Source organism: Cherax quadricarinatus, chromosome 63 (assembly GCF_038502225.1).
Source record: "Cherax quadricarinatus isolate ZL_2023a chromosome 63, ASM3850222v1, whole genome shotgun sequence".
Lineage (NCBI taxonomy): Eukaryota > Metazoa > Arthropoda > Malacostraca > Decapoda > Parastacidae > Cherax > Cherax quadricarinatus.
Window position 1 is genome coordinate 16502799 of NC_091354.1, and position 15032 is coordinate 16517830.

At 39.9% G+C, this 15032-nt stretch overlaps 1 protein-coding gene across 3 annotated transcripts in view; it reads left to right on the top strand.

Moving 5' to 3' along the window:
• The window catches only part of LOC128698201 (sodium/potassium/calcium exchanger Nckx30C), an 86334-nt gene extending 74221 nt beyond the window's left edge, over positions 1 to 12113 (top strand). For all 3 annotated transcript variants that reach the window (XM_053790338.2, XM_053790339.2, XM_070098657.1), the window contains 5 exons: positions 90 to 234; positions 4205 to 4320; positions 4479 to 4615; positions 10464 to 10567; positions 10995 to 12113. In XM_053790338.2, coding sequence (XP_053646313.2) covers positions 90 to 234; positions 4205 to 4320; positions 4479 to 4615; positions 10464 to 10567; positions 10995 to 11173 — 681 coding nt within the window. In that variant the 3' untranslated portion in view covers positions 11174 to 12113. The remainder of the gene's footprint in view (positions 1 to 89; positions 235 to 4204; positions 4321 to 4478; positions 4616 to 10463; positions 10568 to 10994) is intronic.
• Positions 12114 to 15032: the final 2919 nt, after the last annotated feature.

Consider the following 15032-nt stretch of genomic DNA (forward strand, 5'->3'; position numbering starts at 1 on the left):
TAGTGAGCCACGTAAGAGATCTATCAGTGGCGACAAGACGGCGACCTGTCGTCCACTAATGCGGAGAGTTGCGACATTTTCTTTCCCAGGCTGATCCAGACGACGATGACGACCCGCCCAAACCCATCGACCTGACTTGGCCTGACACCTGCAGGAAGCGAATCACTTACATCATCGTGGCGCCTCTCATAATACCTTTGTGGATCACCCTGCCAGACACCAGAACCCCCAGAGGTGAGTCCCTGCTTCCTCCATACCCTGCCGGACACCAGAACCCCCAGAGGTAAGCCTTTGTTTTCTCCAGACCCTCCCAGACACCATAACCCCCAGAGGTGAGTCCCTGCCTCCTCCATACCCTGCTAAACACCAGAACCCCCAGAGGTGAGTCCCTGCCTCCTCCATACCCTGCTAAACACCAGAACCCCCAGAGGTGAGTCCCTGCCTCCTCCATACCCTGCCAGACATCAAAACCCCCAGAAGTGAGTCCGTGCCTCCTCCATATCCTGCCAGACATCAGAACCCCCAGAGGTGAGTCCCTGCCTCCTCCAGACCCTGCCAGACATCAGAACTCCCAGAGGTATGTCCTCGCCTTCTCCAGAGGCAAGTCCTCGCCCCTTCCAGAGGTGAGTCCTTGTCTCCTCCAGAGGTAACTCTTCTCCTCCAGAGGCAAGTCCTCGCCTCCTCCATGACCTTTGATGCACCCTCATGACATCTGATACGCACTAATGACCTCTGATGTACTCTCGTGACCTCAGATGCACCCTCATGATCTCTGATTATTCATGATCACTGGTACACTCTCATGACCTTCCACATGCCCTCTTGACCCCTTATGCACCCTCATGATCTCTGTTCTACCATTATGACCTTTGCTCTACCATGACCGTAGGTGGTAGAACATAGATCAATATGATCTATGTTATAACTCCGTGATCTCTATTAAAATACCATAATCTCTGTAGTGCTACCATGACCTTTGTTATACTACCATGACGTTTTGTAACACTATCATGATCTGTTTTAATACCATAACCTCTATGGTACTACCAAGACCTTTGCTATACAAACATAAGAACATAAGAACATAAGAAAGAAGGAACACTGCAGCAGGCCTACTGGCCCATGCGAGGCAAGTCCAAGTCTTTTACCGGCTTAAACCAATGACCCAGCCTCTAATTTTCTATTTTGTATTCTTATATTATCTGTTCCACCATGATTTCATTTTAATGAAAAGATAGAGAAAATAAAACATATTACTTATATATAAACATTTGGAAAATTAAACACAAAGGTTACTCAGATATATAATACGTAAACATGAATTATTACCTACTGAATCATATAATGAAAAAGTAAAACAAATTAAATATAAATCAATGTTAAGATAAACAAAACAATGCATTGATTCCTCCAGCCAGAGGTATGGAACAGCCCATAATTGTAGGCAGGTTCTGAATTACTATGCTCCATTGTAATGGGGCATGGTTCCTTACACCTGCTTCTCACCCTAGCAGTAAGTAGGTACTTGGGTGTTAGCTAATTGGTGTGGGTCACATCCTGGGGGGTGGTAGTATACCCTAGATAGATTTTTGAAATGAGCTAAGGTGGGATAGCAGCTCTTAACTTGTAAAATTTATTTGTATTAGTCGTGTGTACAAGAATGAATACAATAAAATGAGCACCGTTGGTCTTGGGTACTCATCTTTATGTTGACAGCTCAAGATCCCAGAAGCCGCAGCCTCCTGTCTCCTTCGATTATAACACTCGCCCTAAAGACGTATAGTCTTCAATATTTCAGGTATGTCACCTGGAAAGGCGTGGGCGAATCTTACCTTGGTTTGGGCAATTGCCCTCGTGTCACGGCTTCGTTGGTTAATCCTACACCCCTAACACCTAACCCTAGACACTGCAGTGATGTCGTTAGGCTGGTGTTGAGAGACATAGTGACTTACCTGGCTCATTGTAGCGGGAGCTCTTGATGTTATTGCATCAGTGAAGCCAGTAGTGATGGCTTGATTGAAGATATGACATTGGACGTCTTCACTCCTTTCGTCACTTGACACGTTGAACTTCACCTGATGACCATGACTCGTCCACAAGTTCAGCTTATAAACTATATCCTTGGATAATGTCCACAGTGTGGAGAATCATTAGCGATACCTCGCTTAGAAGAGATAACATTGGTTAGCATTTCAGCTTTGTATTTTTGCTTCAGCTCTCCATAATATTCATTCAAGCATGAATAAGTGACAAGGAGAATAGTTCTTCCTTTGAGTTTCACAAAGTACACAGAGTTTCACAAAGTACACACGGATACAACCATGAGTGTTCTACGTTTCATTGTGGCATGGTCTAGTTGGTGACACTCATTCATTCACTACATAGTATCTGGTCACAATTGCAGTCGCAATTTGGCTGTTAAAGCCCCAGGAAACTACATTTACAGTTGAATTTTTATTGATATATTGTCTATGGGTGTAGATGCCAGCTCTGATGACTTAATTGAATCAAAGAATGCGGATTCCTTGACTCAAAGGTGCAGGTTATTGAGTCTAATGTCACTAGTTATAATATCAGGTTAGAGGCATATTATTTCAAATTTTTAATAGTCTTAGGAAACAGAAGCTTCCTCAAATACGTGAATACATTATGTTGCAGGTTCTCCTGTAAGAGGGGAGAGCTGCTGTGCATTTGCAAATATCATGTATCCATTTTGTCTGCTCTTGATCTACGTCCATTAGCAGGAGTCTAAATCTTGCAAGTTAAGGACCACATGGTAAGATATATGGCTGTCCTGATATAGATTAATGATGCTTCGTTGCAAGTCATAAGATCATGTTTCATCTCTGCTGATGGAAAGAAAAGAAAGATCATGACGCCCCTTAGCCCACACCTGTACTGCCAGGGCAGGAACATAGAGATAGGCTAAGCCCCCTTGATAGAGAAATTTTCTCCACAATTTGTGTAAAAGTAAATAAGATCACAAATGAAGATGGAAGATAGTGATTTGGTCACCTCAGAATGAAGACTGAGATTTGAATACCCAATTGTAATGTAGGTCTGAGCTCTAACGAGAAGCGCACGTCAACACGATGTAGTGTACAGGTAGCTGAGGTCTCGGATACAAGGAGTTGATGAGTAGACAGAGAAGCATCGATACCAGAAGTTTGGAGATGTTCACATGCGCAGAGTTGACTTCCACAGTAATAAAGTATAAAGTGAAGGTAACTTGAGCTCACTGACTTTTTTATTTTAGGCAAAAGTCAAAGCAGCTCAATCAGTCTCTGGAGATTTTGCCGACCCGCTCAGAACACTGAGGATGGGGACTAGAAACACACAGCTATTATCTTCACAAGATGTTCACTCACTCGATAAGATGAAGGCTATAAATATATACGAGAGAAAATAAAGTTCATCTTTACGTTAAAAACTAAGGTATCACATTATCAAGACAGGCAACAGCTGCAAGAAAAAGATTGTAAGAGAGTCAGGTAGCGACTTAGATTTTTAGCTTCACAAAACACCTACCACCCCAAAGTGCAGGTTGGAGAGGCAGGTAGATGGCGTTGGCGTCTATATTCCTCTGAAATAAGAGTTTCAGCATAATTCACACCTCATACTCACACGGACACAATATTTGTGTGCACACTAGTGAACTTTTCCGCCTCACGTAATATAACCAATTCTTTAATACCATGGCCTCTACTGTAACACCATTGATTTGTGTGTACCATAACCTTATTTTACATTTCTCGACTGTCTACAACCATGATCTCTTGCAAAGTAATTGCAACGAATATACATCATTGCCTCTAATGCAATGCAATCACTACCTCTTTAATGCTACATTCTGTAAGTCAGTGCATTATATATTTTTTCCATTAATGTGATCATGTCAGTATTTTATACTATTAATGTTAAGTTGATGAATTAGACACATGAACAACACTTGGGTATCTTTATTCTGAAGATATATCATCTCCTGTCTCCAGTTTCAACACCTTCAAGGCTGAGGGACTGACTTGCCTTATCGTCTATTGTCTCTCAGTTAATAAGCTCTGTATTGAACTGAAGAAGCCACTGGTTGGAAAACTTCAAAATAAGGATATCCAGGTATTGTTCAACTTTCTAATGCGTATTTGGCGTGACCTGTGCTTCCCCTTGCATCGTTGCGCACTATTAACACCGACACAATCCTTCTCAGGAAAGCGGTTCTTTTTCATCACGTTCATGGGAAGCATTGTGTGGATCGCAGCCTTCTCCTATCTGATGGTGTGGTGGGCGTCTCTGGTCGGAGAGGTGATCAACATTCCACCTGAGGTAGGTATCGAGCCCCACCTCTCATATGTAGTTGCTTCTATGATAAAAAATTATTACGAACGCAGGTACGCAATGCTGTTAGATTTGCAATTCGTTGTGTTAATTAAGATTGTTATATACTGAGTGTTGTGAGTGAGTATGCTGAAACTATATTGCAGGTGATGGGCCTGACCATTCTGGCTGCAGGAACGTCCGTCCCCGACCTTATCACCTCCGTCATCGTGGCCAGAAAAGGCTTCGGTGACATGGCTGTCTCGTCATCGGTTGGCAGCAATCTCTTCGACGTCACATGTGGGTAGGTCTTCCATACGCCCTACCTCAGCCTCTCTAGGTAGGTTTCTCGCCCTTCTTATCCTGCTTCAGAGCCTCAGTAGATAAGCCTTATCCTTCATAACCTGCTTCAGCCTGCGAGTAGGTCTTATCCTCCATGCCCTGCCGTGGCCTGTATAGGTAGGTCTTCCTCAAGCCAGGCCTCATGGTCTTTGGAACATCCTGTAACTACAATTCTTTGGATCAAGAGAAACCTTCCACCAGCTCCTGAACAGACATGAAAACCGAAATTAATGATGCTCTAGAGTGATTATGGAAAATTAAAAAAAAAAAAAAGCTTATAAATGAGAGCCTTAAATTTGTACAATGAGAAGCATTAGTAGCTGCTTCTGTTTATATGGAAAGAAAACTCTTGAGAAGTCAGGGTCCCCTTAACTTTTGCTATACTGTTTCATGGACTTTAGATACCATCTGGCGACATAATCGATTATATTATTAATCGCAGAAAGAGCTGAGCCCCGTATGGGTAATTGATCTGAGAATCATCTTAACGAAATCAGTCTATGTTTAATTAATTCATGTTTATTTCAGGTTAACAGCGTACACGGTATGGACCGTGTGTGTGTGTGTGTGTGTGTGTGTGTAGGTGTATGTGTATGTGTGTGCGCGCGCGTGTGTGTGTGTGTGTGTGTGTGTGTGTGTGTGTGTGTGTGTGTGTGTGTGTATGTGTGTGTGTAGGTGTATGTGTGTGTGTGTGTGTGTGTGTGTTTGTGTGTGTGTATGTGTGTGTGTGTGTAGGTGTATGTGTGTGTGTGTGTGTGTGTGTGTGTATGTGGGTGTGTGTGTGTGTGTGTGTGTGTGTGTGTGTGTGTGTGTGTGTGTGTGTGTGTGTGTGTGTGTGTGTGTGTGTGTGTGTGTGTGTGTGTGTGTGTGTGTGTGTGTAGGTGTATGTGTATGTGTGTGCGTGTGTGTGTACTCACCTAATTGTACTCACCTAATTGTGGTTGCAGGGGTCGAGACTCAGCTCCTGGCCCCGCCTCTTCACTGATCGCTACTGGATCCTCTCTCTACCTCCTGAGCTTTGTCATACCTCTTCTTAAAACTATGTATGGTTCCTGCCTCCACTACTTCACTTGCTAGGCTATTCCACTTGCTGACAACTCTATGACTGAAGAAATACTTCCTAACGTCCCTGTGACTCATCTGAGTCTTCAGCTTCCAGTTGTGACCCCTTGTCCCTTTGTCCCCTCTCTGGAACATCCTATCTCTGCCCACCTTGTCTATTCCCCGCAGTATCTTGTATGTCGTTATCATGTCTCCCCTGACCCTTCTGTCCTCCAGTGTCGTCAGTCCGATTTCCCTTAACCTTTCCTCGTACGACATTCCCTTGAGCTCTGGGACTAGCCTTGTTGCAAACCTTTGTACTTTCTCTAACTTCTTGACGTGCTTGACCAGGTCTGGGTTCCAGACAGGTGCTGTGTGTGTAGGTGTGTGTGTGTGTGTGTAGGTGTATGTGTGTGTGTGTGTGTGTGTATGTGTGTGTACTCGCATATCTGTGGTCGCAGGGGTCGATTCACAGCTGCTCTGTGTGTGTGTGTAATTATCTATTTGTAGTTCCGAGAGCAGAGCTGTGTTCGTGGTGTCTTAGCTTTAAAATGATCACATCACTAACTCCTTCAATACATTCTTCCTGTCAGCCACTCTATCTGAGAAGAAATTGTTAGTATTCTTTCCACTCCACTTTTTCTTCTATTTGTTATCCGTGCTGCGGTTACTAAGAAACCTTCTATATCTACTCTTTCAAGTCAATTCAAGACCTTATATGTTGGTTATCGCGTCTCCTATTTTCCTCCTGGCAGCCAACATGGACACCTTTAATGTTTCCAGCTTCCCATTATAGTCCAAGTTGCTCAACTCTGGCAGCCATTCTGCACCTTTTTGAACATTGTCTAACTTATCTATGCATCTTTCTAGGTGTGTGGGCACCACACAACCGATGCTTATTCCAGTTTTATCAGTGTTGCATTTGAGTTTTTCACAGTTTCATTTATATGAACTTCGTGCGATAAATTTTGTTAATAATAACTCCTAGATCCCTTTCTTTATCTGCTGCTTTCAGTATTTTGTCACAGTTTATATTCCTCATGTGGCCTGAGTTAACTTTCTTCTATTTATATTACATGGCATTTGTTTACATTAAATTTTATCAATGTTCTGTCACTCCATGAGCTCAGTGTATTCAGATTCACTTGTAAGGATTTAGTTATTTTTATTATTAATTTTACATAAGATTTTTGCATCTGTAAGCATATCCATATATTTTGTATTTTTTCAAGGAACTGTACTTGGGGCAAGTACAGTTCCATGTGGTACCCCACTTGTGACGTCTCCCCATGCAGACATTTTTCTTCTTACAGCTCACTGCAATAATTTACCTTTCATTCCTTCTATAATATATATAATTTGCAGTTACCAAATTAGTCTTTCATGGGACACATTCAAAATCTTTTTTTTAAAGTCTACCCAAATACAGTCTGCCCATCCCTTTGTATCCTGAACAGTTTTTGTAACTCTTGTTATAATAACTTAACAAATTTAATATATATGAATGTGCAGACAGAAAAACCAGAATATTTTCGAGTTAGTATGTTATGATTTTCAAGTCAGTGGTTTTCAATATTTCATTTTTGGCAACGAACCAAAATCCTCTTTAAAATCCTCGTGATGGTCCATATATTCATAACCTTAATTTGCAACGTAAGGGTAAAAAAAATATATTTGACCTAAAAAAGTGACAAAAACAAAGGGTAAATGAAAATATTTAATTAACGTGACTAATAAACAGAACTCGTAATGAATATCCGTAAGAAATACATAAGCTATTCAATAGGTGGATTGGGGTATCGTCGGAGACGTGTCTGTAATTAACTGAATCCCTGGAACTGCGTGTTTTTTAACCAGCTCCTCAAATCGGAGTGATTTAGATGACAGTCTGCATCTTATGTCATGCTCTGGTTGTTGACAGTTTATGTACGTTATCTTTCTGACCGTGAATGCCGACAGTCCTGCCGCGCACAGGAAAGTTTTTAACAAAGGGAAGGAGAACTTTCAGAGTTTCGCCTCCAAGAATCTGTGTTTCTTTGCATACTTTGATCCAGAATGAAGTTAGAGATTGCTTTTGTCTACGGAATTCGTAATGAAGTGTTTCGTCATTCTGAATCTCGATGAGGTGCTCCTGAAGTTTACTGATGTTCGAAAGATTGTCAGGTAGGTCTTCAGATTCAATAATAATAATAATAATAATAATAATAATAATAATAATAATAATAATAATAATAATAATAATAATATATTTACTACAAGTACATGTACAAGGCCTAACTGACATCAGTGACATACTACTGTACAGAAAGCCGCTTGTTATGCAAAGCATTTTCAGGATGCGACCCACACCAGTCGACTAACACCCAGGTATCCATTTTGCTGATGGGTGAACATAGACAACTGGGAATCGAACCCAGACACTCACCGTGTGAAGCGAGAGCTTGAGCCACCAGGCCACGGGTTTCTTATACAGGTTTATTCCATCACATTCTCGGGAAAATAGTTATCAAACTCTGCGACCAGCTTGGAAATGTTCCACGATGATACATTACCACCTGGATGAGTAAAAATGTTTGGCCCTCCAGAATCTCAGTCAAGCATGGAGGTGATGCAGTCATTCCAGCCTCAGTTTTACTCTTTAGCAACATCAATTTTCCCTTGAATGATGTTAGATTCTCTGGCAGCTTAACCAATGTCTAATCGTGACCTTGCATTCAAATATTCAAGGCATTAATCTCAGCAAAAATATCGGCAAGATATGCCATTTGCATCATCCAATTTGAATCTGAGAATTTTGGGGCCAGTGGATGATTCTTTTCAACCAGAAATATCTGTCTGGTTCCGCATTTGAAGCAATCGTTAGAGCATCTTTCCTCCTGACAGCCACCTAACCTCAGAGTGATACAACAAATGCACAAGTTACGAACCAAAATCAGAAAACATTTGAGTGAGGATGCTGGAGTCAAGAGCCTGAGGTTTAATGAAAAGAACGACTTGAATGACCTTCTGTATCATATTCTACAACTCACGTGACAACTTCTGAGAATCTTAGGTAAAAGATCACAAGTGCAACTAATGTGACATTTTATTGTGGCAACGTTTCACTCTCCAGGAGCTTTGTCAAGCCGTAACATATTGTCGGTAATTATACGAACATAATTACCACCTTTGAGAAGCAAGATTTTCACGGTAAAGGAGACAGTAAACAATCAGCGCGCGAGGATTTGCACCTTTCACTCTAGCAGTGAAACCCTGATGTGCCCCTAACTTAGCTGGTGCACCATCACAACAGACACTGAGACACTGATAGCACTGAAGCTCTTCTTCCTTGAAGAATGAGTCCAAAATCTTGAAAATATCTTCTCCTTTTGTGGTGGTGTGTAATGGCTTACCGTACGTAAGCCATGAGTTGGGCATCATCGATAACATTTGTAGACTCATCCATCTGGAGACTAAACACACACTTTTATAGCTGAAATCACCTGATCTTTTTATATCACGCGATATGTTCTTAAATCGCTGACTAATTGTGTCATTTGACAAGGGTAACGGTTCGATTTTCTTTGCAGCTTCACTTCTGCCAACTGTCCGCACCATCTCAAGGGCTGCTGGCTATACCAGGTCCTCACTAGTGGTATCTGGCTTCTTTACTCTTGCAATTCTCCAAGCTACGAGGTATAAAGCGAGCGTTACTTGCTACACAGAGTAAACAACTGTGTTGGTAGCAGCATCCAGTCTCTGCCCTTTCAGTTCTTGCTCTTTCCTTACAGAGAAACTCCGCTCTCTATTCACAAGTGGCTTAGTACCCCATTTTGAGAGAGAGAGATTTCGTTCGGATTTTTAACCCCGGAGGGTTAGCCACCCAGGATAACCCAAGAAAGTCAGTGCGTCATCGAGGACTGTCTAACTTATTTCCATTGGGGTCCTTAATCTTGTCCCCCAGGAAGCGACCCACACCAGTCGACTAACACCCAGGTACCTATTTGCTGCTAGGTGAACAGGACAACAGGTGTAAGGAAACGTGTCGAAATATTTCCACCCGCCGGGAATCAAACCCGGGCCCTCCGTGCGTGAAGCGGGAGCTTTAGCCACCAGGCCACCGGGCCAACGAAAGCAGGATTAAGGTATTCGTCCTCATACTGCCTTTTAGCGATACTTTCTATGTATGAAAAGAATCCACAAACAACTACTTAATACTAGTTATGAAATAACAACGGAAATAGTAGTAGTAGTAGTTATAATAATAACAGTCGCCACCCAATTTTGGGTCGCGACTCTGGGGTTAACAAATATCGCTCTAAATGTTGACAACACTTTACTCTAATGGCTTTTTCCAATAATTATACAACAAAACTTGTCAACGAAACTTTTTTTTTAAATGTAGGCACAATGTGTTCTATATTATATATTGTGTGTGTGTGTGTGTGTGAGTGTGTCTGTCTGTGTCTGTGTGTGTGTTTGTGTGTGTGTGTGTGTCTGTGTATGTGTGTGTGTCTGTGTGTTTGTGAGTGTGTTTGTGTGTTTGTGTGTGTGTGTGTGTGTGTGTGTGTGTGTGTGTGTGTGTGTGTGTGTGTGTGTGTGTGTGTGTGTGTGTGTGTGTGTGTGTGTTGTGTGTGTGTGTGTGTGTGTTTGGGATCATATACCACCATGTCCACACTGAATTAGTTAACAAAGAAAGTGCGTGACAGGGAAAAAGAGACTGGGAAAACGAGAACGAGCAACATGACCCGTCATCATCGTTCCCGCCTAATTTTCAACTGGTCTTGCAGGTTGCCCATTCCCTGGCTGCTCTTCGCCATCGTCCAGGTGGTTAAAAACTTCATTAACAAAGTGGAGAATCCGACAAGTATCGAACCAATTCTCGTCAACTCAGGTAAGGCTTGCAACAACAGCAGAATTCCAATTGCGTCCTACAGAGAAGTTTAGGGTCCTAATGACAGGCGTCCCTCAGAGAAGCATAAGGTCCTACTGACAGGCGTCCCTCAGAGAAGTATAGGATCATACTGACAGGCGTCCTTTAGAGAAGCATGTGGTATAACAGACCGTTATAGGGTCCTACTGACTCATTGGGTTGTGCTGACTGTCATTGGGTCCTACTGACATCCATTGGGTCATACTGACTGTCATTGGGTCCTACTGACATCCATTGGGTCTTACTGAGTCCCATTAGGTCTTACTGACTGCCATCTTCCTTTCTCGAGGGGCACAAATTAAAATTATTTGTTTTATCTCTGCTAGAAATATTTAACTTATTAGATATTTTTATAATTTATATTTCATTTATTTTCCTCTCTCTGCAGGCGGAATGGGCTGCTCCATCTTGATGCTTTTCTGCATGCTCATGTTCGTGATCATCTCCATCGCCTGTTCGAAATGGAAGATGAATAAGGGCCTTGGCACCACGATGTTCGTCCTCTACTTTATCTTTGTTTTGCTGTCACTCGCCTTTGAGTACAGTTTCATCAGCTGCCCAATGTAACAAACCTGGAAATGCGTGTTTATAAAATGTGTTATACAATGACATTGAGGGCTCTTGATGCCCACATCACAGCTAATGATGAACAGAGAGAATGTGGCTCTTTACACAATCTCTCTTTGACCTCTTATAATGCCAGAGGGTTCTCAGTTCTTGACATACCTCAATGGATTGAGTTTTTTGTTGTCATATAACTTTTATTTATCTGTAGCTGAGATTTTGCCCAAACCTAGTCGACCCCCAGTCTTGAGGCGCTCCATTCTCAGCCAACCTCAGTATCCTATTAAACGTAGCCCTTTCGCTCCTGTAGATAATTCTGGATGGCATTCTCTTGAGGTGCCATGCACCATTATTCCCATGGAGCGTATGCATGCCCCATTTTTAAAAGTAAGAAATTTATGCTAACTTGGTGGTGCACAATGAATTTGAAGCCTTTTGTAGCCTCCGTTGCATATATTAAAGACTGTTAACTTTGTACTCGTGTATATAAGATGATTATATAAATAACGATTGTGTTAAGGAAATTTTAAAGACAAACCCAGTGAGGTGAAAGGAAAAATAATAAGGAAAAAGCCTACTAACACTGACAGTTTCTGGCTACAGGTGACACACACCGGGGACTCTATACTAGCCTCTCATATTGTCTTCCCTGGGTTTCCTGTTCTTGTGCGCGTGCACGCACTCACAAGCACGCACACGCGCGCGCGCATACACACGCACACACACACACACACACACACACACACACACACACACACACACACACACACACACACACACACACACACACACACACACACACACACACACACACACAAACAAACAAGGCAAGAACACACACACACAAACAAGGCGAGAATACACACACTCACAAACAAGGCGAGAACACACACACACACAAACAAGGCGAGAACACACACACACACACACACACACACACACACACACACACACACACACACACACACACACAAACACAAACTAGACACACGTGTACACACAACTGTGTTACACAACTCTTGTTTAAATATTCTTCACTGTCTAGAGTGTTAAAGAATATCAAACAACTGTCCTTCCCCTCCCCCTCCTAGTCCGACACTGATTTATTTACAACATCTGAAACCAAATATTTGGAACGCCATGCAAGAAGATATCGTACACGCAGACTGAAATTAATTTAAAATACTTCTCGTGTGTGTGTGTGTTTCATTTTTTTACAAACGAACAAGTACAGAATTTTTTTTAATGAAGAACATCCTCTTTTGACCTCCCTTTCTGGATCCAACTTACATTCTGGATCCAACTTACATTCTGGATCCAACTTACATTCTGGATCCAACTTACATTCTGGATCCAACTTACTTTCTGGATCCAACTTACATTCTGGATCCAACTTACATTCTGGATCCAACTTACATTCTGGATCCAACTTACATTCTGGATCCAACAATTTTTGGCTAATATTGTTATGACATGAAGGTATGTTTGGTATAATTCATGCTTCACTTATACTTAGTCACTTCCTTCTTGCTGCTTGTGTCCTGTTAGTTTAAATTTAGACGTATCTTGGTTATACATTTTGGGCATCTGGATAGTTTTGATGGTTAGCTATTCTGTATTATTTACTAGACTATATCGCCTTGTCAAGATTTTCATTTTATTTCTGGCTTTTAAAGCGACATACACATGCTCTTGCCTTGATTTTTTTTTTATTTTGTCAGTAGTGTATTTGCAATGCTGTAGTCGTGTCAGTGTTAAGATACTGATGGAATTCCCATCACTTTCTATATTATTTTTTGAGATTTCATCTACTAGCTAAAAAAAAAGTTTGAGAGATGATGGCAAGAGGATGACGATGGTTGCTGAAGATTATAATCTGTGATATTCATGCCCTAGACACCACCGTGTCCACAGCCACCATCATTTCTCAAACCTTTGCTCGTCGACTAACTGCAGCTCAGTATAGGCTTTAGAAATGACTGGGCTGGGAGCCGTCATAACGAATGTATCTTCTTATTCTGTTGCTCCTGCTTCCAGAGTCACTAGTACCGAACGTGTTTTACTACCAAGAAAATGAAAACACAATACCGTGACTGGAACAATACATAAATAACCCGGTCCAAGTCGGACCGAAACGTCGTCATAAGTTTTTCTCTCCTATGTGCGGGTTATTTGTGTAGCGTTTTACTACCAATTTGTATTCCTGAGCGTGATGATCCAGCTAGCGTTCATCCCAAAGTTAGTGGCATAAAGTGTATTTCTGAACAGACATGAAGATATTATTATATTCACTAATAAAAAAGCTAAATCCGACCGTCGTTAAGCGCTACATGGCAGAGGTAAGCTGATGACGGAGACATACAGTGCTACACTGTGCATAGGTGCTGACGTCTGGATCATATGTTTACATTTTTAAGTGTAGCGCTAATCCTGTGTTGGGTAGTGCAATGCGAACATAATGGAATCTCAAACCTCCGTTAGCTGATAGCGAGACAAACTCGACGCTCACAGTCAGGCTCTCAATCAGCAGCGAAGGATGCAGATATGGAATTAAAAATCCCTGCAGATACCCAACAGGGTTTATAAATTTTCTTCAGATGGTAACTGCTTGTCCATGCACTACTCTGTAGCTCCTGTAAATTATGACTGTGAAGTAGAGACGCTATTTCTTTTTGGCTTTCTACTCGGCACTACTCCTAGCCCAGTCACGACAATGATTTCAGCAAACTTCACGTTATATCTAAGATCTCCTAAGTTAGCTACTAGATCACGCACACAGCAATAAATACACAGCATTTGTATTTGGAAAAGTTAGGAATGGATGTTATTTTATAGCCTCAGTATAATGTTGTTTTGATGAAAAGTCTAGTTTGCATATATATATAAATAACATCTTTACGTTGTTGATGTATATAATACAGTATATTGATATAACTAATTAAGAAAAATATTCATGTAAGTGAACCAAATATATAATAAAAGAGGAGTCATACACGATATGTGGAGAAGCCAGGTTATAATTTACTTTTTTATCCTCTAAATAATTTTTGTAGTAATACAAGGAAGTCTACTAGCTAGAACATTATAATGTTTGTAATGTGTCCACACACAAGTGACATCAACATCTCAAAACATTACTTTTGCTGTTTCTGGAACAAACTTTTTTTTTTTTCAAAAAACTTTGAAAGGGTAATATTTATGCATCATTCATAGAATACAGTAATTGTAATTTAATTTCTGATTACTTATTGTCAATTATGTAAGCAGGATAGTGTTTATATATGTATATATATATATATATATATATATATATATATATATATATATATATATATATATATATATATATATATATATATATATATATATATATGTGTATATATATGTGTATATGTATATATATATATATATATATATATATATATATATATATATATATATATATATATATATATATATATATATATATATATATATATATATATACATATATATACATATATATATATATATATATATATATATATATATATATATATATACATATATAGACATATATATATATATATATATATATATATATATATATATATATATATATATATATACATATATACATATATATATATATATATATATATATATATATATATATATATATATATATATATATATATATATATATATATATATATATATATATATGTATGTATATATATATATATACATATATATATATATATATATATATATATATATATATATATATATATATATATATATATATATAATATGTGTGTGTTTATATGTTTCTTAATAGATTTTGCCTAATCGTCAATGACCGTTCTGCCAAATGTTCCCA